Source organism: Saccopteryx bilineata, chromosome 5, assembly GCF_036850765.1.
Source record: "Saccopteryx bilineata isolate mSacBil1 chromosome 5, mSacBil1_pri_phased_curated, whole genome shotgun sequence".
Lineage (NCBI taxonomy): Eukaryota > Metazoa > Chordata > Mammalia > Chiroptera > Emballonuridae > Saccopteryx > Saccopteryx bilineata.
Genome location: NC_089494.1, coordinates 141,630,993 through 141,651,630, shown reverse-complemented (window position 1 = coordinate 141,651,630; position 20,638 = coordinate 141,630,993). Strand labels below are relative to the sequence as shown.

The following is a 20,638-nucleotide window of genomic DNA, read 5'->3' as shown; positions in this document are numbered from 1 at the left end:
ACTCAATGAAAGACTTGAATAAATCCTCCCCTCTTGTTGTCTCTTTCATAGGCAAAAAACAGCAAGACTTTCCTCACATAGTGTGTCACCAACAGCATACCTTGCAATCACTCTGAACTGGGATAAATGGCTTATGTCTGTTGACTCATCCAAAGCAAGAGAAAAGAATGGTGCTGCATTGATGGCCTTCACTTGTGTTGCCTCAGTTTGATTTGCCATCATGATGGTACGATCGTGAACAGTTCTTGCCGACAGAGGCACGTCTTTTATTTGTTTGATTATCTTGTCTTTATCCGAAAAGTCATCAAAAAGTTCATTGCCAACATCAAGCCTGAATGTTTTGGCATACTCCCCATCTGTGAATGGCTTTCTGTTTCTCACAGCTGCTAAAGCATCAGCAAAGCTAGCCAAATTCCAGTCACCTTGTTGGGACCAAACACGAAGTTGCTCTGAATAGCTTGCACTCTGCACAGTAGCTTTTGACATGCTTTCTTCCTGCTGTCTCCTGCTGGATATTTCGATGCAAATGTAGTATGGCGTGTGTCGAAGTGCCGCTTTATATTTGACCGTTTCATCTATGCAATTTTATCATTACATATTAGACACACTGCAGAACCTGCTCTCTCCACAAAGGCAAATTCCTCTGTCCGTTCCTGCTGAAAAGTACGATACTCCTTATCTATTTTTCTTTTAGCCATCTTCTTCATCAAAAGGGTTTCTGCAATTAGCTAGCTGACTACTTGATTAAAAGGAGAAAGTTTACTTCCTGACCTCACAACGACATGTGTACCTTATGCATTATCCAATAAAAATTTGTTGTTGTCCCGAAGGACAGCTGTGATTGGCTCCAGCCACCCGTAACCATGAACATGAGTGGTAGGAAGTGAATGGATTGTAATACATGAGAATGTTTTATATTTTTAAGTTATTATTTTTTTATTAAAGATTTGTCTGCAAGCCAGATGCAGCCATCAAAAGAGCCACATCTGGCTCGTGAGCCATAGGTTCTTGACCCCTGGACTAGAACTTTTATTCACTGCTGGTGGGAATGTGAAACATACAGCCACTTAGGAAAATATTTTGATAGTTTAAAAAAAATAGTGAATCTATATCTATTCTAAGATCTGGCAATTTGACTAATAGGTATTTATCAAAGATAAATAAATGCATATAGTCACATAAAGCCTTGTATATAAATGCTTATAGCATATTTATTTGTAAAAACCAAAACTAGAAATAGCCCTGATGTTTATTAATAGGTGAATGGATAAATAAGTTGTAGTTTATCTGTCCATGGGAATACTGCTCAGCAGTAAAAACAGTGCTTTATTCCTATGAACAGTAACAAGGATGAATCTCAAAATTGTGTACAGTGAAAAAAGCCAAACAAAATGAAAAAAACACATTTGTATGGTCCAATTTATTTAAGATGCTCAGAAATACAAACTAATATTTAATGACAGAAGCAGATCAGTGGTTCCCTAGTCATGGGGGAGGAAAGTGGAGAACATTGCCTTACAAAGAAGCATAGGGATAGCTTTGGGAGTGGCAGATTTGTTCATTATCTGGATAACAGTGATAACTTTACAAGTCACAAAGTTGACAAAGTATGAGTATCCAAAATATATAAATACCTTCTAAAAATTAATTTAAGAAAAGACATATCATCCAATAGAAAAATCAGCAGAGTCAAAAAGTTGTCATTCTGATGAGGAATGTACAAAAATATATCTATCTTCATTAATGATCAGTGAAACAAAGTTAAATCATGAAGAAATAATTATTACTCACACCAGACAGATTGGTTTAAAAAAATTAGTCTTGGCCCTGGCCGGTTGGCTCCGTGCAGAAGTCCCGGGTTCAATTCCCAGCCAGGGCACACAGGAGAAGCGCCCATCTGCTTCTCCACACCTCCCCCTCTTCTTCCTTTCTGTCTTTCTCTTCCCCTCCCACAGCCGAGGCTCCATTGGAGCAAAGATGGCCCGGGCGCTGGGGATGGCTCCTTGGCCTCTGCCCCAGGCGCTAGAGTGGCTCTGGTCATGGCAGAGCAACGCCCCGGAGGGGCAGAGCATCGCCCCCTAGTGGGCAGAGCGTCGCCCCCTGGTGGGCATGCCAGGTGGATCCCGGTCGGGCGCATGTGGGAGTCTGTCTGACTGTCTCTCCCCGTTTCCAGCTTCAGAAAAATACAAAAAAAAAATTAGTCTTACTATATATAGTAAGTGCTGGCAAAGTTGTGAAGTAATAGATACTTCCACTTGATGGTAGCAGTAAAAGTTTATAGAACTGCCGTTGACAATTGTTTAGGAAATTATCTATTAACATTTTAATGGTGTTATTAAAAAGATTGGTGGTGTTTCTTTCTTAAATGTTTGCTAGATTTCACCAGTGAAGTCATCTGGGCCTACATTTTATTTATGTAAAGCTTTTTGATAATAGATTTATTTTCTTTAATAGCTATTCATATTTTCTATTTCATTTTATACTCGTTTTGTTAGTTTGTATTATTCACCTATTTAATTTGATTATGATTTTTTTGCTATGAGGTTTTTCATAATATTCTTTTATTATTCTTCTAATATCTGTGGAATCTGAAATAATAAATCTTATTTTATTCTGATTTTAGTAAATTATGTTTACTATAATTACTATAATTTAGTATAGTAATTTAATTTACTATATATAATATACTATATATAATTTAGTAAATTATGTAAATTTTAGTAAATTGGGGATTATCAATTTTACTGATCTTTTCAAGATATTAGTTTTGCCTCTATTTTCTCTATTGTTTTTTTATTTCATTGATGTGTGCTCTGATCTTTATTCTTTTCCCTCTTCCTTACTTTTCATTTACTTGCTCTATTTCTGCCTTCTTAGTATAGAACCTAAATTTGGTCACTGATGTCAGACTTTCTATGAATTTTTAACAGCACTTTAAGCTGTTCATTTTGCTCTCAACATTCACTTTCATCACTCAAATTTTGATTTCATGTCTTTTCATTCAGTTTGAAATATTCTTTAATTTCTGATTTTTTTGTTATTTAAAACTGTCAATTTATAAATATTAGTGATTTTTAGATATATTTTTTGTTATTGATTTGTAGTTTAGTTTCATTTTGATCAGAGAACATTCCCTATGTGATTTAAATCTTTTAAAATTTATTGACAGCTATTTAATAGCCAAAGAGCAGATAATCTATCATGGGACTGTACTGTTTATTCTTGAAAATCATTTGTGTTCTGCAGTTGTTGGGTGCTATAAGGTAATAATAGTGCTTTTCAGGTCTTTAAATTTTTTGCCTATTTCTATCAATTACTAAAAGAGAGGGGTGTTTTTATTACTAAATAATATTGCCAATTTTTACTTTATGTATTTTAAATGTCTGTCATTAGGCAATACACATTTATAATTGTTATGTCTTCCTATGAATTAATCCTTTTAATCATTTCCTTTGATATAATTCTGAGTTAATACTGTTTCCTTTCTTCAGCACTTTAGAAATCTCATTTTACTATCGTTGAGCTGCCATCAGTGTCAGTTAATAGTCTTGTCACTCAAAGTTCACATATTATCAGATATTCGTATGTTGAGTATTTTTGGACTTTATGAGAATTATAAATGTTATGTGGTGTTTTGTTGTTGTTGTTTTTGTTTGTTTGTTTTTTGTATTTTTCTGAGGTGAGAAGTGGAGAGGCAGAGAGACAGACTCCCGCATGCACCGGACGGGGATCCACCGGCATGCCCACCAGGGGACGATGCTCTGCCCATCTGGGACATTGCTCCATTGCAACCCGAGCCATTCTAGCGCCTGAGGTGGAAGCCATGGAGCCATCCTCAGCACATGGGCCAACTTTGCTCCCAGGGAGCCTTGGCTGTGGGAGGGGAAGAGAGAGACAGAGAGGAAGGAGAGGGGGAAGAGTGGAGAAGTAGATAGGCGCTTCTCCTGTGTGCCCTGGCTGGGAATCGAACCCAGGACTTCCACACACTGGGCTGACGCTCTACCACTGAGCAAACTGGCTGGGGCTATTATGTGTTATTTTTTAAAATCAGGTCATTATTTGATTGGACTCCATCTGCAGGCTCTGTCTCAACTGCAATGTGAGGCAATTTAAATCTCAAATCTCAGTCAATCTTTGAGCCTTAGCTTGGCTCCAAGCCTGGCACAAGTGTTAGCCGGAGATTTGAGTGGGTTGAGGCACCCCAGTCCGGCTTTCCTTGGGGTTTGCTGCTTCCCTTTCACTGAATATGATTGTCCTGAACTCTATCCTCAGCCATCCTGCCAGGTTGCCAGTTTCCTATCATTATTTTAGTTCTTCACCTCTCAGGCTGGGTGCCAAATTAAAAACCATAAAAATGGGAAATTCCATTCTTTGGAGTGCTGACTTCCCTCAAAAATCTGTCTGCTTTTGATATTTTTCCATTATCTTCATATAGCTGTTTTTAAAAACATTTTTTTCCAAAGTTTATAGTTGTCATCTATGGGAGGGTTGGTTTATAACAGCTACTTGGCCATGACCAGAAACATAACTGTCCCAGAATGTCTTCCTAATATAAATATTATCATGTCACATCTCCATGCTTAAAATTATTCAATGATATTGCATTAGATTTAAAATAAAATTCAAACGTTTCACCTTCTCCTTGATCTTAGCACACCCTCCCAGCTCTTCCGTCCTCATGGCATCTTCTCTTTCCTGCACTCTTAGTGCTCTTCTTCCCACCTTTTAAACAATACTTTCTTTTCTAGAGCAGTTTTAGATTCACAGAAAAATCCAGGGTAAGCTATAGAGATTTCCCCCACACCTTTCATCCCGCTTCTTCCCACTTCTCACATGATTACTTCATTTCATTCTTTTGATCTCAGCCAAAATGCGTTCTCTTCTTTCCTGGCTGCTTCCTCTAAATTAGTTCCAACTGCATTGAGCTTGCTTCATTGTCTATTTGCTTATCACTGTACATTTGACACTTAGGATAGTATCTGGCCTATGGTAGGCACTCAATAAATACTTTTTTAAAATGATTGAGGGATGATTTATTCAGTGTTTCTAGCAACTTTTTATACTGGTATGGAGAAAATTATTTTTAAGGCATTATAATGGAGGTGAATTCTAACATTAGCTTTGAATTCAAACCCACTGAGATTACCTAAAGATAGTCCTTTGTGGACATGAGTTACTGTCCTCCAAGACACCAAGATTTCATGATCTAGAATTGTGTTCTGTTGAATTCTGATTTATCAGTAAGGAAGAAATATTTTTGAAAATACATTACAGTTGATGTTAAGACACCAATGACATTAATGGTTAGATGTATCTCCCATCATTTTTTAACTTCATAATATGATTACTCAGAATTAGAATCACTGGCATTACTTGTAAATTCATATTATTAAAATATTAATATTATTGAAGCATATATTAATAAAAAAATTTTGCCATTTGTGATGACATGATTAGACTTTGAGAAAATAATGCAAAGTGAAATAAGTCAGAGAAAGAAAAATACTGTATTATCTTACTTAGTGTGGAATCTATAACAAAAACAAAATAAACCAAACTCATAAATGCAGAGAACAAATTGGTGGTAGCCAGAGGCAGGAGGTGAGGGTGGGTTAAATGGGTGAAGGTGATCAAAGTTATGAACTTCCAGTTATAAATAAGTCATGGGAATGTATAGCAAGATGCCTGTGGCTAATAATACTGGATTATATATTTGAAAGTTGCTAAGAGAGTATATCTTAAAAGTTCTCACAAAAAAAATAATTGTAACTGTGTAGTGATGGATATTAACTAGAATTTTTGTTGTGATCATGCTGTACACCCAGAATTAATACAATGTTGTATGTTAATTACATCTCAATTTTAAAATATTGATAATATGTCTTATATGCTGGAAATTAAAATTGACCTTTTAAATTATAATTTTATTCATTACATAAAGTTTGACTATGAAATTATCTGAATTTTTAAAAATAATCTTAGAAGGCCTGAGATCTATAGCTATTTCAATAATATATAAAACAAATGATCACTTCATTAAAATTTTTTACTCTTAGAATGTTAAAAGAAAACTGAAAAGGCAAGCCACAGTGTTAAACATATTGTATGGCTCTCATGAAGTTACATTTTAAAATATGTGGCATTCATGGCTCTCTCAGCCAAAAAGGTTCCCAACCCCTGTTCTAGTCACTCCTAATCCTTGATAACATTCAATATTGGCAGTCTTTAACATAGTAGCCATTTTAGTGAGTATATAGTGGTATCTTCTTGAGATTTTAATTTGTATTTCCCTATAAACTAATAATGTTAAGCATCTGTTCATGTTATAGTTTGCCATTTCTTTTTACAGATAGCTTCTTTAGTAAAGTGTTCAAATTGCTCATTTTGGAAAAATTAGGTTGTTTACTATGTTATTAAATTGTTAGTTCTTTGATTATATTCTATATCCTTTATCACATATATATTGCAAATATATATATATTATATATATATATTATATATATATATATAATATATATATATATATATATTTTGTATTTTTCTGAAGCTGGAAACAGGGAAGCAGTCAGACAGACTCCCGCAAGCGCCCTACCGGGATCCACCCGGCACGCCCGCCTATCCGGGGCTGGGTGTCGCTCTGTCGCGACCAGAGCCACTCTAGCGCCTGGGGCAGAGGCCAAGGAGCCATCCCCAGCGCCCGGGCCATCCTTTGCTCCAATGGAGCCTCGGCTGCGGGAGGGGAAGAGAGAGACAGAGAGGAAGGAGAGGGGAAGGGGTGGAGAAGCAGATGGGCGCCTCTCCTGTGTGCCCTGGCCGGGAATTGAACCCAGGACCTCCACACGCCAGGCCGACGCTGTACCACTGAGCCAACCGGCCAGGGCCTATATTGCAAATGTTTTCTTCAACACTGTGGCTTGCCTTTTCAGTTTTCTTTTAACATTCTAAAGAGTAAAAAATTTTAATTTTGATGAAGTGCAATTTACACTATTTAAAGATTCTCTGCCAAACCTGAGGTTACTAAGATCCTCTCTTATACCTTATTCTAGAACTGTTGTGGTTTTAGTTATTATATTTAGGTTTATAAACCATTTCAAGTTAATTTTTATATAAGGTATAAGTGTTGAGTCCATTTTTTACTGTCAAACTGTTCAGCACCACTTGTTGAAAAATTATCCTTTTCTGCTTGAATTGCCTTGGCATCTTTGTCAGAAGTTGTTTACCATATATGACCTATAGGGTCTATTTCTAGGATTTCTGTTCTATTCAATCAATCTACATGTGTATTCTTATGCCAGTATCACTTTGCCTTGACTACTGTGCCTTTATAGTAAGTCTTGGAATCAGATTGTGTGAGTCTTCCAGTTTTGTTCTTTTTACAAACTGTTTTTGCTCCTTAAGGTCCATGCATTTCCGTATAAATTTTAGAGATTCTTGTTAATTTAAGAAAGCCTGCTAGGAATTTGATTGGAGTTGTATTGAATCTGTAAATCAATTTTGAGATAACTGACAGCTTAATAATATATATTTTATGAGTCATAAACACAGTTTGTTCATCTAGTCAAATTTTTAATTTCTCTCAGCAGTGTTTTGTGTAATTTGTACATATTTTGTCAAATTTACCCATAAGCATTTCATATTTCTTATGCTATTGCAACTATTTAAAATTTTTTCAATTTTGATTGTTCGTTGATAGCACCTAGAAATACATTATTTTTGTATATTAATCTTTGTAACCTTGTTAAATTCATTGATTAATTCTAGGAGTGTTTTTGTAGATTCCTTAGGAGTTCTTATACAGATGATCATGTCGTTGGGAAATAAAAACAGTTTTTCCTTTCTAATCTGGATGTCATTTATTACTTTTTCTTGCATTACTGTACTAGCTAAGACCAAAAATACAATGTCAAATAGAAGTGATAAGAGCACAAATTCTTGTCTTATTCTGGTTTTCAACTTGATCTCGCCTGGGCACCTCCAAGTCCAGCACAAGTAGCAGCCACTCTGTAGCTGCGTCAGGCAGGGCCCAGGCAGGAGCCGACCTTTCACTTCCGAGAGGCCCACAGCCAGTGCATCCAGTGGACAGCTTCAGACCACCTGGGATTGCAACCCCACCACCTACCTCCATGAGTGACATATGCAACAGGCAGACTAGGTGAGCAGCAAAGCCCCATGAAGCAAATACTATTCCATAGTGTGACTCCTGCACAGCAGCTTCTCCAATGTAGCTATAGCCATTACACAATGTTGTGATCCCAGAATGAGGGACTAGATCAACCTTTGTAATTCCTTTCTATCTCGAGTCTGGATTGTTTCTAGAAATAAGGTGGACTGAGATGACACAACTGGAAAACTAGTTAAGGATAAGAGTTCAATAATGGTATTTTTCTGATGAGGACTCTCTTTTTTGCTAGTTTCATGATAAATAAAAGAATTGGATATAAAATCTACATATTAAAAACAGTAGGTTACCTGACTTGTGGTGGCACAATGGCTAAAGTGTTGACCTAGAACACTGAGGTCACTGGTTCAAAGCCCCGAGGTTGCTGGCTCTGAGCACTGGGGTAATTGTCCACATGATCCCAAAGATCACCAGCTTGAGCTCAAAGGTTGCTGGCTTGAACAACGGGACACGGGCTTAGCTCCAGTCAAGACACACATGAGAAGCAATCAATGCACAACTAAAATGAAAGCAACTACGAGTTGATGTGTCTAACCTTTTCTTTTTCCTTCACCCTTCCTATCTCTCTCTCACTCTCTCTCTCGAAAAAAAATGGCATTTCTATATATTAAGAATTATGTGAAAGCCCTGACCGGTTGGCTCAGCGGTAGAGCGTCGGCCTAGCGTGCGGAGGACCGAGGTTCGATTCCCGGCCAGGGCACACAGGAGAAGCACCCATTTGCTTCTCCACCCCTCCGCCGCGCTTTCCTCTCTGTCTCTCTCTTCCCCTCCTGCAGCCAAGGCTCCATTGGAGCAAAGATGGCCCGGGCGCTGCGGATGGCTCTGTGGCCTCTGCCTCAGGCGCTAGAGTGGCTCTGGTGGCAACATGGCGACGCCCAGGATGGGCAGAGCATCGCCCCCTGGTGGGCAGAGCGTCGCCCCTGGTGGGCGTGCCAGGTGGATCCCGGTCGGGCGCATGCGGGAGTCTGTCTGACTGTCTCCCTGTTTCCAGCTTCAGAAAAATGAAAAAAAAAAAAAAAGAATTATGTGAAAGAGAAAAAGAATAAATAAAACTGTCCCATACACACATCAAAAATAATAACATATTTAGGAATAAATTTTACCAAGGAGAGAAATATTTCTACACTGGAAACTATAAGATGTTGATAAAAGAAATTTAAGAAGACAAAAATAAATGGAAAGATATTCCATGTTGATGAATTGGAAGAAGTAATATTGCTAAAATGCTTATACTTCTGGAAGAAGTAATATTTCTAAAATGCTCATACTACTCAAAACCAGCTACAAATTCAATGCAATTTCTATCAAGATTCTAATGGCACTTTTTAAAGTAGAAAAAAAAAGTCCTAAAAGTTATATAAAACCACAAAAAGCCCAAGCAATCCTAAGGAAAAAAAATACAAAGTTGGAGGCATTACATTTCTTGATGTCAAACTATTTTATGAAGTGTAGTAATCAAGACAGTGTGGTGGTAGCATAAAAACAGATATACAGATCTACAGAACAGAATCAAAACCCAGAAATAAATGCATACATATGTTGTCAACTAATATCTGACAGGCAGCCAAGACTACTCAATGGAGAAAATTCTTTTCAATTAATGGTGCTGGGAAAATTGGATATTCACTTGTAAAAGAATAAAACTAGACCTCTACCTTATACTACTGACAAAATTAAATTGACATGAATTAAAGACTTAAATGCAAGACCAGAACCCTAAAATTCCTAGAAAAGAACAGCGAAATAAAACTTCTTGCCATGGGTTTTGGCAATAATTTTTTTTTTCTTTTCTTTTTTTTTTTTTTTTTGCATTTTCTGAAGCTGGAAACAGGGAGAGATAGTCAGACAGACTCCCGCATGCGCTCGACTGGGATCCACCCAGGACACCCACCAGGGGCGACGCTCTGCCCACCAGGAGGCAATGCTCTGCCCATCCTGGGCATCGCCATGTTGCGACCAGAGCCACTCTAGCGCCTGAGGCAGAGGCCACAGAGCCATCCCCAGCGCCCGGGCCATCTTTGCTCCAATGGAGCCTTGGCTGCAGGAGGGGAAGAGAGAGACAGAGAGGAAGGCGTGGCGGAGGGGTGGAGAAGCAAATGGGTGCTTCTCCTGTGTGCCCTGGCCGGGAATCGAACCCGGATCCTCCGCACGCTAGGCTGACGCTCTACCGCTGAGCCAACCGGCCAGGGCAATAATTTTTTTAATATGAGGTTCAAAGCACAATTAAAACAAAAATAAACAAGTGGGACTACATCAAAATAAAAAGATTTTCTGCACAGCAAAAGAAACCATCAACAAAATGAAAAAGCACCTATAGAAGAAAACATTTGAAAATCACATCTCTGATAAGGAGTTAAGCCCCCAAATATACAATGTAAGCCCTGGCTGGGTAGTTTAGTTGATTATAGTGTCCTCCCAACACACCAAGGTTGTGGGTTGGGACACATACAAAAATCAATCAGTGTAGTTAGAAACAAGTCAAACAACAAATTGATGTTTCTTTCTCTCTCTCTAAAATAAATAAATAAAATTTAAAATATATACAACCCAATAACACCCCCCAAAAAAATAACTCCAACAAATAATCCAATTTAAAATAGGCAGATAATCTGAGTAGACAATTTTCCAGAGAAGATATTCAAATGGCCAATAGATTCTTAGTATCACAAATCATCAAGGAAATGCAAATCAAAACCACAATGAGATATCACATCACAGTTGTTAGAATGGCTATCACCAAGAAGATCAGCAATAATGTGTTGGTGAGGATGTGGAGAAAAGGAAACTGTTGTGCACTGTTGATGGGAATGTAAATTGGTTCAGTCACTATGGAAATTCTTCAAAAAATAAAAAAATAGAACTACAATTTAACCCAGTATTTCCATTTCTGGGTATTTATCCAAAGGAATAACCTCCCCCCACTAACTCCAAAAGATATATGCACCCCCATGTTCATTGCAGCATTAGTTACAATAGCCAAGACATGAAGACCTAAGTGTCCATAGATAGACAAATAGATAAAGAAGATGTGGTACATATATACAGTGGAATATTACTCAGCCATAAAAAAGAATAAAATCTTGCCACTTGTGACAACATGGATGAAACTTAAGGGCATTATGTCAAGTGAAAAAAGAGAAAAAACAAATCCCATATCATCTTACATGTAGTGAAATCTTAAAAAAAATACAAAAATACCCCAAAAAACCCTCATAGATAAAAGAAGCAGATAGGTGATTGCCAGAGGCAACAAATGGGTTGAAATGGGCAAAGGTAGTCAACAGGTACACACTTCCACTTATAAAACAAGTATGTCCTGAGGATGGTGACTACAGTTAACAATACTGTATTGTATACAGTATTTGAAAGTTGCTAAGGAAATAAATCTTAAAAGTTCTCATCACAAAAAAATGTTTTAACTCTGTGTGGTGAATGACATGAACTAAACTTCCTATGGTAACATTTTATAATATATATATATATTCATTCATTTTGTTGTATACCCAAAACTAACACAATGTTATACGGCAATTATATCTCAAAAATAAATAAGTAAATAAAAGTGCCACTATGTGTAAGAGTCTCTGGAAAATATAAAATTATTTCACATGCTTTCTTAAAGCCAATCTAAAGAAAGAGTTGCTCCACATTTATTGTTTACCAATACTTATTAGTCATGCCTTTTTACTACCAGCTCCATGGCTTTTTAAACTAGGCTTTTAGTAAGCCAGAAAATAAATTGTGTGGGCAAGTATAGAACATAGACCCTTTCGTGAGAAAGTTTTTTAAAATTTTTACAAAATGCTCTAGTCACTCCACCTTCTCCCACTTCTCCATCTAGGCACAATGACAAATCTTCATTTCTGGAAAAAAGCACTCTGGCAAGAAACAAAGGAAGCCCACATAGACACAAAGCCAGCCTCCCTCCCAGTGAGTAACAGAAGGCCTTGGTGGGGGGTAAGGGGCACCAAACAGCAACCTCGCTGTGCCCAAAGGTACGCCATGGAAACCTTGGTTATAGAAGAACCTTACGCTTATCCCTCTACTGAAAACATGGACGCCCAGACTAGTTCTGAGGTAGTGAGGCTCTTGTGCTGTTATGGGGTTTGTGATGAAAGATCTTGCTGCTTGGCAACAAGCGGGTGCTCAACAAACTTTTAAACAACAAAATAAAAGGTGATTTGTTCCCCTGTGGGCAATAGAATAGCACTGGTAAATGGCTTACAGTTCAAATAAAGAGGAAAAGTGATTCAAAACTATGGGGTCTGTTCCTAATATAGGCACAAGCTTCCTGATTAAGTAGTTTAATTTCTTGTGAAATGCTGCTAACAAGCGTGATGTCAATATAACATTTTCTTTCAATTTTACAGCAACACTTTCCATTGTAATGACAAAATACACATTTTGCTGTTTTCAAAAACAACTCTGGACTTTGGAAAGAAGAGGGTGGGTGGGGCAGAGGAGATCCAACAAGTAAACTCAAATAATGGGGTCGATTTTTAAATGCCAGGTATTTAAAAGTAGAGTCTTCAAAATAACATATTTGTTAGCACATGGTTTCTGTGACTAGCTGACCATCATTTTTCCCTGGCCCGCATTCACAAGTTGGCTTCATAGAAAGCTTTATTGTAGTCCAGGAGCATTGTTTTGCATTAATTTCTATGACAAGGAACCCAAAACACATGGTGCCGAGAGTAACAAAACAGAGTTAGAGAAACAGTCATGACTTGGCACAAAGTGTGACAAGCTGTAAAAAGGGGAATGTTTCAATATCTGAAGTGGTGTTGATTTCCTATGAACAACCTTTTCTCTTCTAAACAGTATCATATTCTTTTCAAGCACATTTAGAACGCAAGTCAAGCTGTGTTTTATTTTTGATTATAATACACACAGTCAGTTTACTGTAACAAAGACATACTAGTGGTGATCAGCTGAAAGCCAAAGTACAACCCCATAAGCTGGGCCAGGGGTGGGGTGTCAGGCTGGGGGCGGGTAGTCAACTCATAAAATAAAAGACCAGCCGTCTGAAAAGTTCCCCTAAAAGAACATAAAAAGGCAGTGTTTTCTTATGAGACTAATACAGAATACCAAAATATCTAACTGGGCTCTTTTTTTTGTCACTTATGGCAATTTGTAACTAAAAAGAGCAAATCCTTCAAAATACTGGACCCTCATATTTGTGTTTTCCTTCTTGATAATAAAATTAAAAAAATTTGTACATAGCTTTAAATTATACTATTTCTGATTGTAATATTCTTCTATGTAGTAAGTATATTTATTATAGTACTACTCAAATGATCCTTTTTAAATGTTTATAATTATGCATACACTTAGATTACTGATGAAGGGGAAATTAATTGTTCATAAGAAGCAATTACAAATACAGTTTATAAAACTTGCATGATTAAATAAAATTTCTGAATTCAAATTTATCAAGAATACTATAAATTACCTTACCATTTCTTGAACAAATATTTTTTCAGCATCAAGCTCAGACAGTAATTTGTCTCTACCATCAGTTAACTGAAAGAGAACATTATGTTTTGATTAAAAAACAGAACACCTGATTTTATTCCTCAAAAGGATTTAGTGAAATATATTTTGGTTCTGAAAATGATAAAAATGGATCCCAACATGATTAAAGAAGAAAGTAAATGTCTACGATTACCATATAATGTATTATCATATAATTATATTTTTATTACATAAGCAAGCAAAATATACACAGAAAATGCCAATTGATTTACAACTTTTCACATATTACCCCCAAAATGTGATACTAATATAAAATAAAGCAAGTCCTACTTTGTCAAAAAGAGCAATGTATTCTTTATATAACCCATTTCTTGCTTTAGGTTTTCATGCTATATTAACATGCATATCAAGCCATATTTCATACCAATTCAAAGCAGCCATGAAAGCATATAAACTGCAAGATCATTGTACTCATGACTTGCCTCAGTCTTTCAAATTTGTGTGTGGTATATATACTGCTGAAATTCCACCCTTGTTTTGACATTCATCAATTCAGTTCATTTATATATTCACTAATTTAATAAACATGTAGGGAACACCTTTTAACTTCCAGGCCTTTTGTTCAGCTATGGAAGTATAAAAGTGAACTGGCATCCCTTCCCCTTTCCCTGCAGCTTCTGGTATGGCAGGAGAGCAAGGGAAGTGGCTAGAAAACATAGGAACAGATGTTAAGTAAAACTTTCAGCTATTGAATAAGAATAAAAGTTCCCTTAACATAGCAACCATAACTAGAGTGAGACATGCTATTCCTGGTTTTAATTTCACAAGAGTAGTACCATCAACAAGGGGCTCAAAGAACATACAGCAATTCAACAAGTTGGAGAAGGAGGAAGGTGGAGAGAATGGCCAACAACACAGCAGTACGAGTACAGAGAAACACAGAGCAATGGAGGAACTGGGAAACTTGGTGTTATGAGACCCAGTGTGCTCACACACAGGAATGGCAGGAAAGGAAGGGAGAAGAAGATTCAGGATGATATCGAGGGGCCTTGCTCACCACAGGTAGGAGGGGAAGGCAGAATGACGTAATGAATAGTAGTCGGTTCAAATCAAAGCTCTGCTCCTTACTAGCTATGAGGGTAAGGTAATTCTAAGCTGCAAGCTTTGGTTTTCTCATCTGTAAAATTAGGATAATAAAAAGTTGTTGTGGAAAGAATTTGAGACAGCAAATATGAAAGTGCTTAGTTGTTCCAGCATTTAAAACCCACTCAGGCCTGACCAGGTGGTGGCACAGTGGATAGAGCATTGGACTGGGATGCAGAGGACCCAGGTTTGAGACCCTGAGGTCACTAGCTTGAGCGTGGGCTCATCTGGTTTGAACAAAAAAAAAAGCCCACCAGCTTGAACCCAAGGTCATTGGCTCCAGCAAGGGGTTACTCGGTCTGCTGAAGGCCCGCGGTCAAGGCACATATGAGAAAGCAATACAATGAACAACTAAGGTGTTGCAACGCGCAATGAAAAACTAATGATTGATGCTTCTCATCTCTCTCCATTCCTGTCTGTCTGTCCCTGTCTATCCCTCTCTCTGACTCACTCTCTGTTTCTGTAAAAACAAAACAAACAAAAACCCCTCAGGACAGTTTTGGGTAGTCTGACTCTATACTGAAGGTGATGGGAAACCACTGAAGGTTTTAGCACATTAGATTATTAGACAGCTATAGCACCAGTGGGGAAGCTAGATTGGAAAAGGAAGAATGGAAAGAAGAAAATGAAGAATCTGTGGAATGATGAGGGCCACAACTAAATCTGTGCCATCTTGTTGCTGAGAAAAAGGATTTGAGGTAAATGTTAGGAGGGAACTCTACAGACCTAGTTACCAACTGTATATGAGGAACACAGCAGAGTTCAGAGTTGAGGGGTAATGAGTTAAAGTTTGACATTTTTTTCAGCAAATATTTCTGAGAACTGATTAGGATATAAAGATAAACAAGACATAGTTCCTCACTTGAAGGGAGAAAATGGTCTAAAAAATTTGGGAGCACAGAAGAGTCCCTGATTACCACAGGAGATGGAAGGGGACTGTCAAAGAAATCTTCCAAGTGCATGACATTGAAATTGAGGATGAAGACAGAGATGAAATCAAGGAGGTGGTGTTTAGGGAAAACCTGCAGCAGGAGAGAAAGGTTTAGAAATCGCTAGTAAACAGGTGTACCAGTTATGAGAGAGTTTAAGGTCATCCAGAGAAAAAAGAATAAGACTAAAGATAAACAGAATCCCCAAGAATAGTATTTCACTGGAAGATGGAGGAGCAGGAGACGCCACTGGACAGGATGGGAAGAGAGCCAGAGCTCAGAGCAGGCACTGCCGCAGAGGCACCTGGGACGTGGGCCCCAGTTCCGCCACACGCAGCAGGAGATTCAAGAGGGAGAAAGATGGAAAAGGATTGAGAGCACTCTGAATCCCATCATGACCTGATCAACAGGGAAACCTAGCAGTGGGGTCAGAGGCGGATTAGGGTTGGTTGAGGCCCCGGGCACAGAAGAAAATATTGGAACCCTCCTTCATTAGAAAAAAGTGTAAAGTTGGGGTTTTGTGGGGCCCTTCAGAAGTCAGGGCCCAGGGCACATGCCTGGTGTGCCCACCGTTAAATCTGCCTCTGAGTGGGTTAGTGATGGAGGGGCTGGTTTTCTTCTAAATAATATCTGAAAAACAGTAAATGGCAATTGCTTTGAAAGGTATAAGAGAGAGAATGGCTGATGAAGAAAGGTTCCAGAAGGAAATAAGGAAGAGATGGAGTCAAACGGGTGGAAGGAGGAGTCCAGGCACAGAAGAATATCCTCTCTTCTGATGAGTAGTAAAAGTAAGATAAGAGACAGAGGTAGAGAGTGCCAAGGAGGAAAAAAAATCCAAGTGTCCCTCATGTTCTCTGTGAATTAGGGAGCAGTGCAGAGGCGTGGAGGCTGGACTTGAGGAAAGTAGTGAGGGCTGGAAGAGCTGTAGCGGGCAGTGAGAAAGTGCAGGCACTATTAGACCCATGTGAAATGACAGAGCAGGGTGCCACTACTGTGGGTTAAAACTGCATATGTTTGCAACGTCACAAAAAGGCTGGAGAACTCTGGGCATGAATAGGTGAAGGCCTCGGGAGTGGGGTGCAGAGTGTAGTTAATGTGGGAAGTTGGCAGCAGACATAGAGAAAAGAAAGGAATGAGAGAAGTGGAAAGAAAGAAACAGATTCTGTGTTGACTCCTCATACCTTGGTCTGAAAAGAAGTGTCACCAAGTTTCCAATGAGTGTCAATTACCAGCAGACACCAAGGCCATTAGCCCTGATCCTGCCCACTTCCTTAGACCTCTCAGCAACAAACTCCTCTCTCTGTTGTTCTTCTACCCTCATTCTTCTTTCCATCACCATCATTTAAAAATACTCTTTTCAACCCCACGTCATCCTCCAGCTACTCCCTGCCTCCGCCTGGCCATCCACAGCCAAACTCCCAGAGAGTGTCCAAGCCCATAGCCTCCATGTCTGCATTCACATTTCTACTTCTCAGCTGTTTCCACCATTCCAGTAAAATGACTCTTCTTAATATAACCAGGATCACTTTATTACCAAAGCTGGATTATCCAATCTTCCCTTTTTAGCCTTTAGCACACCTGGCCTCTTGAGCAGCATTTGACATGCTGTGAATGTTTCCTTCCTTTTTCAGACTCTTTCTTGATGGCTTCTAAAATGCCTTCTCCTGAGTCTCCCCCTGCTCTGCCACCCTGTTCTCATTTTCATCTGAATGCTATCCAGTCTTAACTTCTCTCTCTCCTTTTTCTCTTGGGCCTCCAGCCTTATCTATGACCATAACTGAGCTGCCTACTCATCTCTCGAATGCATCCCTCCTCACTGTCCCCAGTGTCACTGTTCTCATTCCGCGTCGGGGTGTTATAGTTTCCATGGTTTAGCCAAGTAAACTCTTTACTAGTCTCTCTGGGTCTGGATCTTCCTCCTTCCCCACCCCCCTTTTTTAAAGAAACACAAATCAGATCCTGTCCTAAAGTTCAAAGCTCCCCAATGCACTGAGAAACTCATTCAAACCTCTTGGACTGATGATAATCCTGTGCCCTGCACCCTGCTTCTCCACACCCCTGATTCTCATGCACCCTTCAGTTAGTGCAAGTCACATGCACTTACTTCCCTTTTGCATATTTCTTACCCTTCCCACCTCCCCCCATCCTTTCCAGGAACTTTTTTTTTTTTTTTTTTTTTTTTTTTTTTTTTTTTTTTACAGAGTCAGAGAGAGGGATAGACAGGGACAGACAGACAGGAACGAAGAGAGATGAGAAGCATCAATCATTAGTTTTTCAATGTGACACCTTAGTTGTTCATTGATTGCTTTCTCATATGTGCCTTGACTGGGGGTCTACAGCAGACAACCTTTGTTTCTCATGCACTCATAAACTAATTACTAAAGAAAAAGGGGCCCTGACCTCTTCTTCTTTAGTAACTAATTTATTTGTGCCATGAGATGAAAATGGTTGTATTTAGTCAGGGGCACTGACCTTAGTAATTAGTGTGTGTTTGTGCCATGAAAAAAAAAGGTTAAAAATCACTGGACTGAGCAATCCCTTGCTCAAGCCAGCGACCTTGGGTCCAAGCTGGTGAGCTTTGCTCAAACCAGATGAGCCCACACTCAAGCTGGCAACCTCAGGGTCTCGAACCTGGGTCCTCCGCGTCCCAGTCCAATGTTCTATCCACTGCACCACCACCTGGTCAGGCCTTTCCAGGAACTTTAACCTTTCTTCCAGCAGTTAGCTCAGGGTTCTTCCTACCTTCCCTGGCCCTTGATAACCCACCCTGACCGTGCGCCCCAAGGTGGCACTCTATCCACCTACATCCTGAGGCTGATCACACTCTGGGCTGGAATCTGGCTACTGGTCTGTCTCTCTTCCAGAAAGAAATTCTTACAGATTCAGTTGTTATTAGATTATTAAAATTAAACAAAAAAGCTACTGAATTACATAACTGACTGTTCCTAGCCCAGATGGCACAAGGTCAGCCTACCCAAGTTTAGTCCCATTTTTAGCTTGCTTTTAATTGCATCCCTGGCTGAAAAAAAGAACATGAGGCTTATCCAGAGGCTTCTGAGCTGCCTTTCCCATTCTTCTATTTCCTGATGACGTCTTCCCCAGACCCCAGGTTTCGCTTCTGCCCAACACATATTCTCTCCATGTGGTCACCAGATTCCTGCTTCAGACTCCAGCGAACCCAATCACATCAGGTCCACAAACATAGCTCGTGCATTAAATATTCACACTCTGTTTTCAGCTGTTTTACCCTCCTACTTATCTGAAAAAATCAGCTCAAGTAATAGTGGGAGATAGGTGTGGAACTGTTTGTGAGCCCTTCACAGAACCTTCCAGGCAAAGCTAGGCACTCCTTGGTCGTGTGTGGACTCCTGTTACAGTCCTTACTCGACGCCCATAGTATGTCTTTCTCTCCAGCCTTGGTTTCCCCCACAGCAGGGGTGTCTGTGTGTGTGTGTATATAAAAAATATATAGGGTTTTGGCAGTAGCCCATGGCACTAAAGGTACTTAAAACACACTGATAAATAAATTGATTAGTGAAAGATATTAGAAATAAACCAGTCAATATCAGTTCTCATTTGCCTGACTCCTGACGTGCTTCCCAGTTAACAAAGCACTTTCATGTACATTTCTCATTCTACCATTCTGCAAGTGCATATAATTCATAAAGTTTACAGATGAAAGAGTAGGTTCACGTGTCCACATTATTCAAATATACATAAAGACTCTCCAATAAATATACATAAAGACTTTCCAATAACTGAAACAACTGTCAGTTTTTACATTTATATTAAAAAAATAAAAATTAAAAAGAATTAAAAATTCAGTTCCTCAGTTCCAGGTGACACAGTTCGAGTGTTCAGTAGCCAATGTGGGTAGCAGTGACCGCTGGACAGTGCAGACCTAGACAGCAGAGTCTGTACACAGACAAGGTTGACCTTCTTGGCATCAAACTCTAAGGTTAAAAATAAAATCCCAGCTTTCTAGTTTCACGTGAGAACCCGTAAGGAACCACTGCAGTTTCCTTAAATGTTTCCAAAGCCATTTCGTCTGTCACTGGTAGAAATGAGTTGTGTAAGCTTACTCTCTTCTGTACAGAGTATAAGAAATTAAAACAAACAAACAAAAAGTCTCACTGTTAAGCCACCCATTAGAAAGAAATATACCCTGGGAGCGGCCGGTCATTCCCGTGTCAGTGCAGATATTTCCTTGTAGGAAGGGGATTGGCACTGTCACTAACACAGCCAGGCAAAGCACAGGAAAAGGAAACTGTGAACACCTAGGATGGATCCTGTTACCAGAGAAAACATCTCCCAAATCTGACCCATCAGGGTAACCATGTCTTTAAAATACAGTTCTTGGAAGTCATTTTACCAAAAACATAAGAATACCTGAAACTGCAAAATCAGGCTGAGACTTGAACCTGAACTTAGGCTCATGTGCGGACTGAGCTCTGGAAATGTGGCTAGTATGACTGAAAAACTGAATTTTTGGTTTTATCTAATTTTAATTTTTATTTAAAAACTGATACTTGATTCCGTATGCAGAAAGCCTGTGTGTTTATTTGGAATAACTCAGGAGGTAAATCTATTTTTTTTCATCTGTAGATTTCACAAATTTTATAGATTCTAAATACATTCTCATTCTGTAAATAGCTCAAGAGCACTGTTAAATGCTCTATGCACGGTGCTCAGCACAGGGTGGGGGGCACTACCGAAACTGAGAGTGCAGTCTCTGCCTGGCAGGGGGTGGAGGGGCTCACAGCTGGTGGCCTGTCCCTCACAGGGAAGTGTTTGGAGAGCTGCAGTGGGGCCCACATGGAGCTAAGCAAGCTCGAAGCAGGGGCCCCGGCCTGACCTGTGCGTGGCCGGCAGGGCTGCGGGGTCCCGCTGCACTGAGTGTACTAGGAAAGCT

At 39.1% G+C, this 20,638-nt stretch overlaps 1 protein-coding gene across 1 annotated transcript in view; it reads right to left on the bottom strand.

The window, feature by feature from the left end:
* The window catches only part of C5H10orf67 (chromosome 5 C10orf67 homolog), a 130,021-nt gene that overhangs the window by 67,736 nt on the left and 41,647 nt on the right, over positions 1-20,638 (bottom strand). Inside the window, exon 8 of the mRNA XM_066233060.1 lies at positions 13,637-13,702. Coding sequence (XP_066089157.1) covers positions 13,637-13,702 — 66 coding nt within the window. The remainder of the gene's footprint in view (positions 1-13,636; positions 13,703-20,638) is intronic.